The sequence below is a fragment of the Suricata suricatta genome, chromosome 11 (assembly GCF_006229205.1).
Source record: "Suricata suricatta isolate VVHF042 chromosome 11, meerkat_22Aug2017_6uvM2_HiC, whole genome shotgun sequence".
NCBI lineage: Eukaryota > Metazoa > Chordata > Mammalia > Carnivora > Herpestidae > Suricata > Suricata suricatta.
The window spans coordinates 53,673,423-53,690,675 of NC_043710.1; the positions used below are offsets into that span (position 1 = coordinate 53,673,423).

Here is a 17,253-nt window from a genome sequence, read left to right on the forward strand (position 1 = left end):
TTCCTTAACAGATGAACTATCCACAGAAGGAAGGAGAATCTGTTTCTTAAGTAGGTTGATGACTTACCACTGTTTTAGAGTCCAAAGAGGGTTGGACTGAGTTAGGAAGCAATAATAGGGTCTTTCTGACTCATTTAGGGTAGAAGTGAGTGCCTGCCATGGAGGGATGAATCTTCAAGGCTTGTTTGTTTTGCCTTGAATGTTCCACAAACACCAAACCTTTCTTACTACCATATGCAGGAACTCTTGGTCACAGACCGTATGTCTCTGGGAAGCTCCAGGACTCAGTTTGATCCTGGTTTTCCATCATCTTGCTAGGCCTCCATTCTGGATTTCCTTGAAGAGTTTGGATAAAACATGGCAGGTTGGGTAGCCCTCCTCGTCCTTTCTCTTCTAGCCCAAAGCATTTCCTACCCATTGTCTACAGTCCCAGAACATAAAACCATTACTGAGGCAGGCAAGGAGCTAGGGGCTTTAGTGGAGGGCCTTTGCTACACTCCTGCCAGCTATGGGGAGTCCCAGGTAAAGACCTGTGACAGCTGGTATTAGGGCTGTCACAGACAACATGGCCACCTCTGGGTCTTTATGCATGAATATTATGTAAAGGTTTTTATTAAAAAGTATATATATATATAAATATATATATATATATAAATAAACTAGATTATTTTCTTCTTTTTCTGAAGCTACTTTTCTTAAAAAAATAAATAAAATGAAATGTTTATAGCATTCCTGCTATTGGCCTTTTCCCTTTGTGTTTTTTGAGCCTTCTTACCCCAAGGAACTTTATAGTAGCCTCAGCTGATTTGCCATCTAAAGGGAGACGGGGCCTGGGTTAAAGAAAGAACAAAGACTAAATTTATGAGCAAATGTAATGTAGGTGTGAGGATGTTGAGATTATTAGTCAATCCTGGCTGTTTATATAAAAATTTTTGTAAGCATATTTTTATGTGCTTGGATTCCCAGTGAGGGGTCAGGGAAGAGTCTCATTGCCTTTAGGGTTAAAAGCCTCCTGACTCTTCTGCTCTGGGGGTTTTGTTTGCTTTTAAAACTTGGATCACACGTTCCATTGTGTGATGGGGTTAATGATCTTTTATGTTGCTGCTAAACAGACCTGGTTTCCAGAGGGAGGAAATAAGTCTGATGAGTACTGTTTGAGGGGAGGTTGGTTGGTTGGTTGGTTGGTTTGTAGTTTGGTCTGTTAAACTGAAGATGTGAGCAAATTCCAATCAAGATTAGGCCAAAGACACTGGGACTTAGAGGAATTTGGAGCTAAAGCAGAGTGGGTCTGGGCCTTAATTTACACCTGCAAAGACAAGGCTAACTCAGCTGGGAATCTGCATTACTGACTGTGAACCTGAGTCACAGCACTGCTGGGCTTCTAGCAAAGAATTCCTGTTCTGGTTTCCTTGTGAGAAAGGTGTTCTGTGAAAAGTGAGTGTGCTTTAGAAATGGTTAGCCTTTAGAAGTGTTAAGAATTGTGAATATGCGCAGTGTTTTTTCTTAGGACAAGTATTTCACATCCGTATGGTTTTTAAAGGCTCTACAGCAGATGTTTATTGTGGCAGCTATTGTTTCATTACAGACAACAGACATTCAGTTCAAAGTGAATGAAAAAGAAGATGAAGAAGCTCTATTACATTTCAAAACTCCATTGAAATAAAAATTTTGTTTCTCAAAAATATAAAAACAGGAATCAGTTTTCTCAAAACTCAAGAGAGTTGTGGAATCTGCAACCTCATACAACATCTGAAATAAGTGTGTTTCCTTGGCAGGATACCAATATCAAAATTAGGAAAGTCTGGAGATTAAATGTTGGATTAGCCAAACCAAGGCCTGCAGGAGCTGCCGTTTTCAGATGTTTTACTCTTTGACTTAGCTGCTACTTTGTATTAACCAAAAATTACTTGAGATTTTATGTTGTTTTTCAAAAACCCAGCTATTTGACTTATCAATTTTACTGAAGTTCTGAATTGTAATACAGTAAAACCTTGGATTGCAAATAACTTGTTCTGCAAGTGTTCCGCAAGACGATCAAACATTTCTAATAAATTTTAACTGGATAAACGAGTGATGTCTTGCAATACGAGTAGTACATGATGCCGAACGTTACATCACAACTGAGCCAATGGTTCTCGGTTTGTTCTCTCTCTCTCTCTCTCTCTCTCTCTCTCTCTCTCTCTTCCTCCCTCTCCCCCTCTCCCTTGCCCTCGCCCTCTCCCTCTCCCTCTATCAGTGGGACTGGGTGATCATTCCCCATGCTTGGATGCTCTGTCTCAGGCCATGGTGTTTGGCAGAAATCAGTGATTATTCAGAACATTGCAAGGTGCCCACAACTGGCATTAGTGTATTTTTTCACTTTAAAGCACTTGTGGACAGTCCTTTGCTTTTCTACACAAGAGTAAGCTTAGGAATGCTTTGCCTCATTCTAGGTCAGGCTGCCTGCAGATAGAGACCCTTTCCTCTGCTGCCTTATTGCCAGTTATGTTAAATACAGTGGGTAAGAGTTTATTAATACTGTACTTTAGTTAACAAATGTGTGAGTGTGTACAGTGGCTCCAGTGCAGAAAAAGATCTGACCCAACAGATAGTAATGATTCCATTGGTGGTGGTGAAAGTCATTCTACACAGTAACCCTCTGCTCACCTCCCTAACAGCAGCCACACAGGTTTTCAAAGGTAAGTACAGGTTAATTTATTTTTTATTTCATGTTTTCTTATATTACAGTATTATCATTTTTATATGAATATATTTTGGGGTTGTGGAACAAATCCTTTTTTTTTTAATTTTTTTAATGTTTTATTTATTTTTAAGAGAGAGAAAGAGACAGCATGAACAAGGAAGAGTCAGAGAGAGGGAGATACAGAATCTGAAGACAGGCTCCATGCACTGAGCTAGCTGTCAGCAGAGCCCGAAGCAGGGCTCAAACCCACAAACCTGAGCCAAAGTCAGATGCTTAACCGACTGAACCACCCAAGCGCTCGAGTTTCCATTATTTCTTATGGGGAAATTCACTTTGATATACAAGTGCTTTGGACAAACATGTTTCTGGAACGAATTATGCACACAAACCAAGGTTTTACTGTGTATTGATTTCTGCTTTAAACCTTCATTTTCCTGAGGTTTTTTTTTTTATTAACCTTTTGTGTAGAGATTGTCGCCTATGCAAAAGTAGAATGGTGTCATGAATCCACTTGCAACATTTGTCACAATCCTCCGATTTTATTTCATCTTTACCTCCATTGTTATTCTGCCCACCCCACAATGGTATTTCTAAGGCAGATCATCATTTCATCAATACCTAAGCATTTCTAACAAGTTAATTTTTATAAATTTTTGTCACACCTAACAAAATAATTCCTAGATAGGAACTAATATCCACTACATCGTCAAGTTTCCCCAGTTGTCTCAGAGATCAATTTTTACTGTTGAATTGTATGAATTAGGATCTCAGCAGGGTCCACACTTTGCATTTGGTTGATAAATCTCCAGTATTGTAATATATTACCAGCTCTCTTCCTCCCCCCCCTTTTTTTTAATGCTCTTTATTTGTTGAAGTAAGTGGATCATTTTGTCCATTGGGGGTTTTGTTGTTGTTGTTGTTTAAGTTGGCTTCTCATGCCCAGCGCAGAGCCCAAGGCAGGACTTTAACTCACTACTATGAGATTAAGACCTGATTTGAGATCAAGAGAATCAAGAGTCAGATGTTTAACTGACTGAGCCACCAGGCGCCCCATTTTTCATATATTTTTAAAAGTAGGCTCTTTCGTTCTTTAAGATAGAGGACCAGGGGTGCCTGGGTGGCTCAGGTGGTTGAGCGTCCGACTTCGGCTCAGGTCATGATCTCACTGTCTGTGGGTTCAAGCCCCATATCAGGTTCTGTGCTGACAGCTCAGATCCTGGAGCCTTTTTCCGATTCTGTGTGTCCCTCTCTCCTCCCCGCAGCCCCCCACCCCACCCCCGCTCATGATTTGTCTCTCTCTCTCTCAAAAATAAATAAATGTTAAAAAATTTTAAAAAAGACAAGGGGTTTCTAGGTTTGTCTGGTTGTGCCTCTACTTCCTATATACTGCTTCTTCCTATATACTCTCCCTTCCTGTATACTGCTGGTTAGATCTAAGGCTTGATTAGATTCAGTTTCCTTCTCTCAACCCCCCAGCCTCGCCTTCCAGAATAGGTGGTGGTGTGTTTCATCACTTCAGGAGTCACATGTCTGGTTGTCCCATTTTTAGTGTTACTGAGATTATTGATTTGGGTGTTGGCCTTATCACCTTTGTTTTTTTTTGAGAACATGAATGCATGTACATGTGCATGGTGGGGGTAGGGGTGGTGGTGGGGGGGGAGAGAATTCTAAGCAGGCTCCACATTCAGCACAGAGCCCAATGTGGGGCTTCATCCCATGACCCTGAGATCATGACCTGAGCTGAAATCAGAAGAGTCAGTCGCTTAACCTGCTAAGCCACCCTGGTGCCCCAACTCACCCTTTAGATAACTTCCTATCAACCTTCCACCTAATGATAATGTACATGCCTTATCTTTTTATATGTGGTAATTCATTATTTTCAAAATAGAGATTTATGTTGTGCAGGTAACTTTTTTCTTTGTCTCCTCCTCTAGTGGCTTCTTAAAAGTTATCCACCAACTTTTGGATTTTTTTTAAGTCAATTTAACATTTTCATCCCCAAACACAGTAAATCTGTTATAAGAAATATTTCAGCATTTTGTTTTCAGGTAAACACCAATTTACACAGTCTTTATTCAGAGACTATACTATGGAAATTAGAGGAAAATTGAAGGGATCCCATGAGAGAAAAAGCTGGGGTTTTTTCCTTTTCTGCTTTTCTGGCTTCTAGTCTTAGGACCTACTCCTCCACTGTACTTTACACACGTCTCTTAATGCAAAAAGCCTGTATCTTCCTTGTAAGAGACAAGGAGCTGATGATTCTCTAGAATAAATAACATCTAAGGAAGGATGAGGTGAGAATGACCAGAAGAAGCTATCATATGTGCATCCCAGACCACCAGAGCTAGACATCACCATGCCAAGACCCTCTGGCTTCAAGGAATAACACTGGGCCCTCATCTTTGTTCTAACCAGTTCCTGGGTGCCTGAGAGGACATACACTAGACGACCATCCTCAATAAAACCCAGACCCTAAACAAAAATGAGACCCGTGTTCTTTTCCTTTCTAAGTCTCCTGGATGCTTTATATCTCCTTTCAATAAATGAGAGAGAAAGAGATAATAAAGATATAATAAACTGCTTTTACCTCCTGCTGGCTCACATCTTTATTTCCATACTGTGTGAAGCCAAGGCCCTCTTGGTTTGTCCTGAGAGGCATCTCCCCCCAACACTTCCACCGCCCAGCCTGCCAGCATCAGAAAGAATTTGAATTGTGGGTCACATTTAGATGAACCCCAAATGTGGTGTCTTGCAAATTGAAACTAAACAGATAAAAAGCATCTTTAACTCTTTGGTCTGTTCTATATGTGCGCTATGTCCCTATTTTGAAGTCCTCTTGAATTTAGCCTTTATTTGGCCCTTGAGGTATTCTGCAAAACATTATTATTTTAAATAAATTCTACCTTCATCATGGGGCTCAAACGCATGACCCCGAGATCCAGAGTCACATGCTCAGGGCGCCTGGGTGGCTCAGTCAGTTAAGCTTCCCAACTCTTGATTTGGGCTCAGATCATGATATGGTTCAGGGGATCAAGACCTGCATCCAGCTCTGCACGGAGAGCGAGGAGCCTGCTTGGGATTCATTCTTTCTCTCTCTCTCTCTCTCTCTCTCTCTCTCTCTCTCTCTCTCTCTCTCTCTCTCCCCCCCACCCCGTCCCTCTCTCTCCTCTCTCTCCTCTTTCTGCCCTTACCCCACACATGAGCCACATGCCCCTACAAAACATGAATTTTTAAGTGTAATTTCTTGTGTCCCCAAAAGACTGAATAATTGCCAAAGAAAATGGTACAGGAAAGAAGAATGTGTCTTTCACCCTCTTACCCATTCCCCATTCCTCCAAATACCAACTGCTCATTTTTTTTTTATATATTTATTTTCTTTGAGAGAGAATGTGTGTGTACACACACACCCAGTGGGGTAGGATCAGAGAGACAAGGAGAGAGAATCCCAAGCAGGCTCTATGCTTTCAGCACAAAGCCTCACATGGGGCTCAATCTCATGAATGATGAGATCATGACCTGAGCCAATATAAGTCTTGTTTCCTTCTTTGGCAGGTACAACAAACTTGCATTACATTAGTTATGAATCAGCTAAATTTATTTTAATTCAATATTTAACATTTATTATATAGGATAAATCTTATTTTTAAATTTTATGTTAATTTCAACACATACAGATTTGTATAACCACCCCAGTTATGATATAAAATGTTATATCACCTTGAAAACTCCCTCCTCCTATCCTTTTATGATCACATCCTACTCATCCCTAACTCCCGGCAACCTATTCTCTTTCACTGTAATTGTGTTATAGAATGCAATATAAATGGATTCAAATATGTAATCTCATGTTATTGGCTTCATTCACTTAGCATAACATTTTCAAGGTTCATCCATATTGTATCAGATATCAGTATTTCATTGCATTTTTAAACTTTATTAAGACAATAGTTTCAAGATTATAGCAAAATCGAATGGAAGTTACCAAGATTTTCCATATTGCCTTGCCCCTCATGTCTTTTTATAGCTTAATAGCTCATTTCTTCTTAGCACTGAATAGTAAATATCCATTGTCTGATGTACCACAGTTTATCCATTCATCCATTGAAGGACTTTGTTTCTCTTTTGTGTGTATGGGTATTTTTCCTTTGTTTTTAAAATCTTTGCTCATTAAAAATTTTTTACATGGTTTGCATTGTTCACTTTTGAGAAATTCTTATATATATATTCTGGATACAAGTTCTTTGTTAAGCATGTAATTCGTAAATATTTTTTCACAATCTATAGCTTGTCTTCCTGTGTCTTTTTATTTTTAATTTTTTTAATGTTTGTTTTTGAGACAGAGAGCACAAGTGGGGGAGAGGCAGAGAGAGAAGGAGATACAGAATCTGAAACAGGATCCAGGCTCTGAGCTGTCAGCACAATACCTGATGCAGAGCTCAAACTCACAAATTATGAGATCATGACCTGAGCCAAAGTCACACACTTAACTGTGTAAGCCACCCAGGCGCGCTGTCTTCCCTGTGTCTGAATAGTGTCTTTGCCTTTTAATTGGTGTGTTTAGCCCATTTGCATTTACTGTAAATACTGTTAAGTTTGAATTTAGCTTTAACATTATTTTTTGTTCCCTGATTTTTGTTCCTCTATTTCTCCTCTCAACCATTATCTCTTCAATGCTGACTCTCCCCATTCTATTTTCTCCTTCTGAAATTCTGGTTAAATATATATTTAGCCTTCACATTTTTTCTTCTGCTTCCTAACCTCTTATTTTCTTTCTTTTTGTCTCCCTGGCTTGTATTTATGTAATTTTTTTCAGATTTATCTTTAAATTCACTAGTTATCTCTTCAACTGTGTCTAACTTGTTAATTTTTTTTAATTTTTAATATAGTTTATTTATTTTTGAGACAGAGACAGAGCATGAGTGGGGGAGGGTTGGAGAGAGAGGGAGATACAGAATCCGAAACAGGCTCCAAGCTCTGAGCTATCAGCACAAACCTGATGCAGGGCTCAAACTGCAAGATCATGATCTGAGCCAAAGTTGGACGCTTAACTGACTGAGCCACCCAAGTGCCCCAAATCTGTTAATTTTTAAATTATGAATTTCAGTTAATTTTGTGGTAACTTTAAAATTTTTTAAATGTTTTAATGTTTATTTATTTATTGTTTAATTTACATCCAAGTTAGTTAGCATGTAGTGCAACAATGATTTCAGGAGTAGATTCCTTAATGCCCCTTACCCATTTAGCCCATACCCCCACAACCCCTCCAGCAATCTGCTCTCTATATTTAAGTCTCTTAAATATATAGAGTTTTGTACCCTTCCCTGTTTTTATATTCTTTTTGCTTCCCTTCAGTTATGTTCATCTGTTTAGTATTTTTTTTTGTTTGTTTTTGTTGTTTTATTTATTTTTGATACTGAGAGAGACAGAGCATGAGAGGGGGAGGGGCAGAGAGAGAAGGAGACACAGAACCGGAAGCAGGCTCCAGGCTCTGAGCTAGCTGTCAGCACAGAGCCCGATGCGGGGCTCGAACCCACGAACGTGAGATCTGACCTGAGCCGAAGCCGGAGGCCTAACCGACTGAGCCACCCAGGCGCCCCTGTTTAGTATCTTAAATTCCTCATATAAGTGAAGTCATATGATATTTATCTCTCTCTGAGTAATTCTGCTTAGCATAATACCCTCCAGTTCCATCCACGTAGTTGCAAATGGCAAGATTTCATTCTTTATGATTACGAGTTAATATTCCATTCTATATATATATATATGCCACATTTTCTCTGTCCATTCATGGGTCAATGGACATTTGGGCTCTTTCCATACTTTGGCTATTGTTGATAGTGCTGCTATAAGCATTGGGGTGCATGTGCCCCTTCGAAAGAGCACACCTTTATCCCTTGGATAAATACCTAGTAGTGCAATTGCTAGGTCATAGGGTAGTTCTATGCTTAATTTTTTGAGGAACCTCCAGACTGTTTTCCAGAGTGGCTGTACCAGTTTGCATTCCCACCAGCAGTGCAAAAGAGATCCTTTCTCCACATCCACATCCTTGCCAACATCTGTTGTTGCCTGAGTTGTTAGTGTTAGCTATTGTGACAGGTGTGAGGTGGTATCTCATTGTGGTTTTGATTTGTATTTCCCAGATGATATGTGATGCTGAGCATTTTTTCATGTGTCTGTTCGCCATCTGGATGTCGTCTTTGGAAAAGTGTCTTATTCATGTCTTCTGCCCATTTCTTCACTGGATTATTGATTTTTTGGGGGTGTTGAGATTGATAAATTCTTTATAGATTTTGCATACTAACCCTTATCAGATATGTCATTTGAAAATATCTTCTCCCATTTTGTCAGTTGCCTTTCAGTTTTGCTGATTGTTTCCTTCACTGTGCAGAAGTTTTTATCTTGATGAGGTCCTAATAGTTCAGTTTTGCTTTGGTTTCCCTTGCCTCCTGAGATGTGTTGAGTAAGAAGTTGTTGCGGCCAAGATCAAAGAGGTTTTTGCCTGCTTCTCCACTAGGATTTTGATGGCTTCCTGCCTTACATTTAGGTCTTTCATCTATTGAGTTTATTTTTGTATATGGTGTAAAAAAGTGGTCCAGGTTCATTTTTCTGCATGTTGCTGTCCAGTTTTCCCAGCACCATTTGCTGAAGAGATTGTCTTTATTCTATGGGATATTCTTTCCTGCTTTGTCAAAGATAGTTGGCCATACATTTGTGGATCCACTTCTGGGTTCTCTATTCTGTTCCACTGATCTGGGTGTCTCTTTTTGTGCCAGTACCCTACTGTCTTGATGATTACAGCTTTGTAATGTGTCTTGAAGTTCGGGAGTGTGATGCCTTCAGCTTCAGTTTTCTTTTCAAGATTGCTTTTGCTAGTCAGGGTCTTTTCTGGTTCCATACAAATCTTAGATTGTTTTAGCTCTGTGAAGAATGCTGGTGTTATTTTGGTAGGGAGGGATTGCTAAGGGGAAAAAAATGTTTATTTCTGAGAGAGAGAAAGAGAATGAGAGAGAGTGCACACATCCATGTGGGGCAGGGACAGAGAGAGAGAAAAGGAGAATCTGAACCAGGCTCTAGACTCTGAACAGTCAGGCTCTAAGCTGTGAGCAATCAGCACAGAACCCAACATGGGGCTCAAACCTACAAACTGTAAGATCATAACCCAGGCTGAAGTTGACTGCTCATAGGACTGAGTCACCCAGTTGCCCCTATGTGGTTACTTTTTAAACCTACCTGCTCATTTCTGATGGTCCTCATTTTGTCAATAAATTTTCAATTCTTTTTATTTAAATCATATTATGTATATATCTTTTTTGTTTTTTAAAGGGGCAGTATTGGGGCGCCTGGGTGGCTCAGTTGGTTAAGCGTCCGGCTTCAGCTCAGGTCATGATCTCATGGTCCGTGGGTTCGAGCCCCATGTCAGGCTCTGTGCTGACAGCTAACTCAGAGCCTGGAGCCTGCTTCAGATTCTGTGTCTCCCTCTCTCTCTGACCTTCCCCCGCTCACGCTCTCTCTCTCTCTGTCTCTCAAAATTAAATAAAAAACAGGAAATTTTAAAAAAAGGGGGGGCATAGAAAGGCATGGACTCCCTACTCCAACTATCTTATGTTCAAATCCTGAGTCCATTGGGTGTTATGAAATTTTGACTAAGTTATTCCTGTGCCTTATTTATCTCATTTATAAAACATATACTATAAAACATATAAAATACCTTATACAGTATTTTAAGAATTATGAATTAATATGTTATGGTGCTTAAAGTAATACCCAAGATACATTAGTCAAATTATTATTTAATATGTCCAATACCTGTGATGTTTCTTGTTTCTGTGATTGTTTTTTTGTTTCAGCTAACTCTCATTCATGATGGTTTATGAAATTTTGGTAACAGCTTTACTGAGATATAATTTACATACTATAAACTTACCCATTTGAAGATTTTATTTTGGGGGCACCTGGGTGGCATCCAACTTTGGTTCAGGTCATGATCTCGCAGTTCGGGAGTTCAAGCTCTGTGTTCACAGCTCGAAGCTTGGAGCCTGCTTCAGATTCTGTGTCTCTTTTTCTCTCTGCCCCTCCCCTACTCATGCTTTCCTCCCTCCCTCTCTCTTTCTCTCTCAAAAACTAATAAACATCTTTTAAAATTTTTTATTAAAAAAAAAAGATTTTATTTTCAAGTAGTCTCTACACCAAGCATGAGGCCCAAACTTACAACCCCAAGATCAAGAGTCACATGCTCTACTAACTTAGCCAGCCAGACACCCCTACTTACAGTTTCCCATCTGATGTATACAATTACTCTTATACCAAAGCTAAACAAAGACACTACAAGAAAACTACAAACCAATTCTTTTATGAACATTGATGCATAATGTTATTCAATAGAATATCAGCAAATCAAATTCAGCAGCATATCAGAAGGATTACACCCAAGGACCAAGTGGGATTTATTTCTCAAATGCAAGGATGGTTCAACATGTGAAGATCAATCAATATATACACCACACCAACAGAATGGGAGGGGGGAGCACATGATCATCTCAACTGATACAGAAAAAGCATTTGACAGAATTCAATACACTTTCATGATAGACACTCAACAAAGATGATAAACACTCAACACTCTAACAAACTAAGCCATATATGAAAATCCCACAACAAACATCATACTCAATGGCATGGTACCTTTTCCTCGAAGATCAGGAACAGGGCAATCTTCTTTCACCACTTCTATTCAACATAATACTGGAAGATCTAGCCAGAGCAATTAGGCAAGAAAGACAACTAAAGACATCCAAATTGGAAAAGAAGAAGTAAAATCTCTTTGCAAATGACATGATCTTTTATGTAGGTAACCGTAAAGATTACACCAAATAACAATGATGCTGATGACAGAGTTCAACAACAGCACTGTTAGAATAGCTGAATAGATTAATTCAAAGCAGTATACAAAATCAACATGCAAAAATCAATTACATTCTATACACTAACAACAATCCAAAAAGGAAATTACAAAAATAAGTCCACTTTCAATAGCATCAAAAAGATAATAGTTAGGAATGAACATAACCAAGGAGGCAAAAATCCTAATTTCAAAACTTACTACAGAGGTACAGTAATCAAAACAGTGTAGTATAGGCATGAAAACAGACATCTAGAGTAATGGGTTAAAATAGAGAGCCAGGAATAAACCCTCACATGTGGGTCAAATGATTTTTGACAAGGGTGCCAAGACCATTCAATGGGAGAAAGAACTGTCTTTTCATGGTCCTGGGATAACTGGATATCCAGATACAAAGAAATGAAGTTGTATCTTTATCTAAATACCATACATAAAAATTAACTAAAAATGGATCAAAGACTTAAATATAAGAAATAAAACTATGAAACTCTTGGAAGAAAATACAGGGCCAAAGCTTCACAACATTGGATTTGGCAATGATCTGTTGGATATGACTTCAAAGTGCAGGCAAAAAAAGAATATAATCACACTGGACTTCATAAAATATTTATAATTTTGTTCACCAAAAGAATATATCAACTGAGTAAAAATGCAACCCATAGAATGAAAGAACATATTTGCAAATTATATACCTTACAGGGATTAATATCCAGAATATGGAGAGAACTCCTAGAACACAACAATAAAACCCAATATAAAAATGGACAGAAGGCTCAAATAGACATTTCTCCAAAAATATATAAGTGGCCAATAAGCACATGAAATGATGCTCAACATCACTACACATTAGGGAAATGCAAATCAAAACTATTGTGAGATACCAACTTATACCCATTACAATGGCTACTATTAAAAACAAAAGAAAATAACAAATGTTGGTGAATATGTGGAGGAATTGGAACCCTTGTACCGTGTTTAGTGGGGATGTAAAATGTTATAGCTACTATAAAAAGTAGTATAGTGATTTCTCAAAAACACAAAAAATTGAATTCCCATATGACCTAGCAATTCCATTTCTGGGTATATGTCCTAAAGAACTGAAAACAATGTCTTGGAGAGATATTTCTACTTTCACACTCAGCAGGATTATTCATGCTAGCCAAAATGTGGAAGCAAACCAAGTATTCCTCAAGGAATGAATGGATAAACAAAATGTAGCATATACATATAATAGAATATATACAGCACTAAAATAAGAAAGTTCTGACATATGTAACAAAATGGATGAATCTTGAGGCTATTATGCAAAGTGAATCGGCTGATCTCAAAAAGACTATTGTGTGATTCCACTTGCGTGAGGTACTTACGTCAAAATTATGGAGATAGAAAATTTAGAATTATGGTTGCTAAGGGCTGGAGGTTTGTGAATCTAAGTGTGTGTTCCTGAAGATATTCTAACTGAGATTATAGTTGGTTGACTACTGTGCATCAGACAATATCTGTGCAGCTGCCTTGCATTATTGCTTGTCTCATTTAATCCTTTCAAAGCAAGGACTGTTAATCCCATTACCCTGTATGAGAAAACTGAAACCCAGAGAGTTTCAGTAGCTTGCCCATGTCAGACAACTCATAAGACAGAGCTGATAGTGACTCTAAAGCCTGTGTTTTCCCTGCTCCCCCATATCACCTATGGTGTTTGGGCATGAGAACACTGAGGCTCAGATTGGGATGGCTGTAGGGAGTTGGAAGTGAGGATGTGAGTTGCATCCCCTGCTCTGTGGGCCCACCTGGAACAGCCTGACGCTCAGCCCCATTCCCATCAGGAGGGGAGAGTTTGCTTGGCACAAAATGCCTAGCCTGGACACATGTTTTCAGACCCTCACTGGAGGCAGAGCTGACGGTCTAAAGGCAGCCTCAAGAATTCAGTTAATGGTGGCAGAACTAAGAGAACAACACCATCCAGGGGTCCTGGCCCCTCACACCCCTGACCCCAGGATCTCTGTGCCCTCCAACACCCCAGGCTTGAGTTGAGCCTGGGTGCTACCTTACAGAATTTGAATAATTCAGGGCCCAGTAACCTGAGATGTCAGTTTCAATTGCTCTGTTCCCATGGGCACAGGTGTCCTAACCCTGTAATTAAGCTAATGAAAAATGCAAAGGGGAAGGGGTCTGCAGCCCCATGCCTCAGAGGGCTCAGGGCTGATGGAGTCCCTGCCCTCTCCTGTTGAGAATGTGCCAGGATCATCCGGAGTCCAGGTATGGGGAACAGAGAAATGAAGTTAGGGGGCTGAAATAGGAGAAAGGAAGAACAAGAGGAAGGAGGAAGACCAAAGTCAAAGAGGCAGAGACCAAAAAAGAGTTACAGAGGAAACACAAATGGAAGTGGTGACAGAGATGCTGAGTGAGAGGTAAAGGGGGTAGGGAATAGAGACAAGGATGGGACAGAGGCCAGAAAAGGACTAGCAGGGGAGGAAGAGCAGATGCCAAGATCCAAGTACTAAAATCCAAGGGCAGGTACAAATGGGAAGGTCAGAGAACTGGAAGGGCCGCAGGGCTCCCCAGAGGGTAGCCGGACCCAGCAGAGATCTCAGTCTTACTTCTGACTTGCAGGTATCGTCCACACCATCCCTGCCAGCAGGGCCTGATGCTGCCCTCAGCGGGTCCAGGAGGCTCACACCCAGAGACCTGCCCCACCACTTGTGGCAGGGCCATGGGGCCCCGGAGCCACCACCTCAGCCTCCGCTTCTCTGTCTCCAGTCTGGGCTTTCTCCTCCTGCTTTCACTGCTTCCAGGTGTGAAGCTCAGTAAACCAGCCGTGCCTCTCTGGGCACTGCTGATGTTGCCTTCCTCTCCAAATCTCTCTCTACATCCTATTTATTTCTCTTTACTACTGTGTGGGGAACAAGTGCTCTATCTGGGTATCCTGGAGGACAGAAGTGCTGAAGGGGACAGGGGAAGACCTGCCCGGCTGGGGTGGGAGCAGTGATGGAAAAGCCACAGGGATGGGGCCAGATCATAAAGGACCTTGAATGCCAGGCTGAGTTTAGACTTTATTAGCAGGCAATAGGGAGAGCCATTGAACAGTTTTAAGCAGCTACTGGCTTGGTCAGACTTGAATACTGAAAAACCTGATCTCAGAAATGTAGAGATTGGTTAGAGAGACTAAACTTGCAGCAGGAGCAATGAGAAGTCCTCTCAAGCTTCAGAGGTGACTAGACATTCAAAGGATGCCCAGCAACATGGCTGATGGGACTCGGGTACTGGTTGGATTGCAGGGGGAGGGGGCAGAAAGGAGGGATAATTCCAAGATTTCTGGCTGAGATCACTGGGGGATCAGTGCTGTTGCTGAGATGGGGAACAGAGGATAAGGAACAGGTTTCAGAGCCTGGGGATAGGAAATGAGTTCATATTTTGGACCTACAGACAACAGGACTCTCAGGAGTGAATTGTTGTATTTATGGGTCTGGAGCTTAGGAGAAAAATCTGGGCTGAAAAAGAAAGGCTGAGGACAGGGTTCTGGGGAACAATATTTGCTTGAGTCGGAGGCTGAAGACAATGTATGTCACAAAAGTCTAGAGAAGAGAGGATTTTCGGAAGGAGGGATGGCCCATAGCATCAGAAACGTTGAAGAAATCCACAGAAGTGCAGCTGGATATGTGGAGACAGGTTTGAGAGTCTGGAGGGGGGTGTAGTAATGGGATTCACAACACTTGGGTGAGAGACGGGACTCTTGTTGCCTATTTGGGCCCCCATAGCTTTTGCAGTAGAGCAAGCAGAATCCAGGTCCTTAGGAAGGGAAAGGGTGGGAAAGAAACCAGTCAGCCTTGCTCCAGAATATAGTACCAATTCAGTCCCTGGCCTTCACCTCACTCATCCCTGGAGGCAGTCCAGGGAGGAACCAGAACCACAGCTAGATGGACAGAGCAGACATCATGAGGACCAGTCAGACGGCCAGGAGGTAGCATAGCAGGTGACAGGCTCCAGCCTTGTGGGGATGGAGGGTGTGAGCAAAGGGCCCTGGACAAGGGTCTCAGATGGACAACCCTTTTTCCTGGTCCCCCAGAGTGCTTGGGAGCTGAAGGCAGGCTGGCTCGCAAGCTGTTCCATGACCTCTTCGCCAACTACACAAGTGCCCTGAGACCTGTGGCAGACACAGACCAGGCTCTGAATGTGACCCTGGAGGTGACATTGTCCCAGATCATTGATATGGTGTGTTGTGGTGGTAGTACAACTGTGGAGCATGCCTACGGCAGTGTCAAGGAATGGAGCGGGCCAGGGGTGGGGAGAAGGAGGGTGAGAGAATGAGATTATTCTCCAAACAATTCTTATTCATAAACACTAATATCAACAGTAATAACAGCTACTAACTGTTGGATACTAACTGCTGGGTGCCCACAGTGTGCCCACCACTTTGTACACTTGGAATCCTGCCCAGCAGGGATTATCACCCTTGCAACTACTGAGGAAACTGAGACCTAAAGAAGAGAGGAAAACTGTTAAGTTCACATAGCAAGGTCAGGCGTGGGTAGGAACTGGATTGTGAGTCAGCTGGGTTTGTCGGTGCCGTCCAGAGCTCTATAGGGGGGGTGTGTATGCAAAGGGGAGGGTGTGCATATATGTGTTTCCACATCTGTGCCCACTCCCTGCCCCCCACTAGGATGAGCGGAACCAGGTGCTGACCCTGTACCTGTGGATTCGACAGGAGTGGACAGATGCCTACCTACGATGGGACCCTGATGCCTACGGTGGTCTGGATGCCATCCGCATCCCCGGCAGTCTCGTGTGGCGGCCAGATATCGTACTCTATAACAAGTACTGCCTTCCTGGGACCCTCCGTCCCCTCTCCTTCTCCCTACTGTTGCCCTTGGCTCTAAGTTTGCATTGATTCCCCATCCCTGCAACCTAACTTGGTTGCTATGCCCCCCTGGAAGCTTTTCCCCCAGGAACCTTCTAAGCTGCCAGCCCCTCCATGACACCCCCTACTTTAGACTCTCCCAAGCCAACCCAGGCTGAATGGGAACCCACTGTGTGGTCTAGGGCCAGTTCTGTATCTCTCACAGAGAGGGTTCTGGGGTACAAGTGCTTCTTGATGGCATACTCTGCCCTTTCAGGCCGGCTCCAAGTCTCCCAAGACTCCCCTAAGGCCTACCCACGGACTTCCTCTAGAGCCTAACCCTCTGAAGCATTCCTTTACGCCACCTAAACCAGTTGTGTTTCCCAGACAACACATGGCTCTGCATATTTTCCCCAGGGGCCCTCGAGGAGATTTGCAGACAACACATTGCAGCCAGGTGCCAACTTTTGCAGATGTGTTTTCACACTAGCCTAGATCTGTGTCTTCTCTGGGCCCTACAGGCGCCACCCCTTCTAAGCCTCCAGAGGCACACAGAGCCCTCTCTGCCACCCCCTCCACCCTCAGGGCGGCTCCTGGTAACCACAGGGCCCCGGGGGTCACGGAGCTCCTACCGGAGTCCGCCTCTGCGCAGCCTCCTCAGGGAGCCCCACCCCGCCTGTCCACAGGGCTGACGCGCACCCGCCGGCCTCGGCCAGCACCAACGTGGTTCTGCGGCACGACGGCGCCGTGCGCTGGGACGCACCGGCCATCACGCGCAGCTCATGCCGCGTGGACGTGTCGGCCTTCCCGTTCGACGCGCAGCGCTGCGGCCTGACG

The 17,253-nt window shown here is 42.3% G+C and overlaps 1 protein-coding gene across 1 annotated transcript in view; it reads left to right on the plus strand.

Moving 5' to 3' along the window:
• Nucleotides 1-13,812: 13,812 nt before the first annotated feature.
• Nucleotides 13,813-17,253, plus strand: part of CHRNA10 (cholinergic receptor nicotinic alpha 10 subunit) — a 5,471-nt gene continuing 2,030 nt past the window's right edge. Inside the window, exons 1-5 of the mRNA XM_029915628.1 lie at nucleotides 13,813-13,838; nucleotides 14,193-14,374; nucleotides 15,646-15,791; nucleotides 16,240-16,394; nucleotides 17,103-17,252. Coding sequence (XP_029771488.1) covers nucleotides 13,813-13,838; nucleotides 14,193-14,374; nucleotides 15,646-15,791; nucleotides 16,240-16,394; nucleotides 17,103-17,252 — 659 coding nt within the window. The remainder of the gene's footprint in view (nucleotides 13,839-14,192; nucleotides 14,375-15,645; nucleotides 15,792-16,239; nucleotides 16,395-17,102; nucleotide 17,253) is intronic.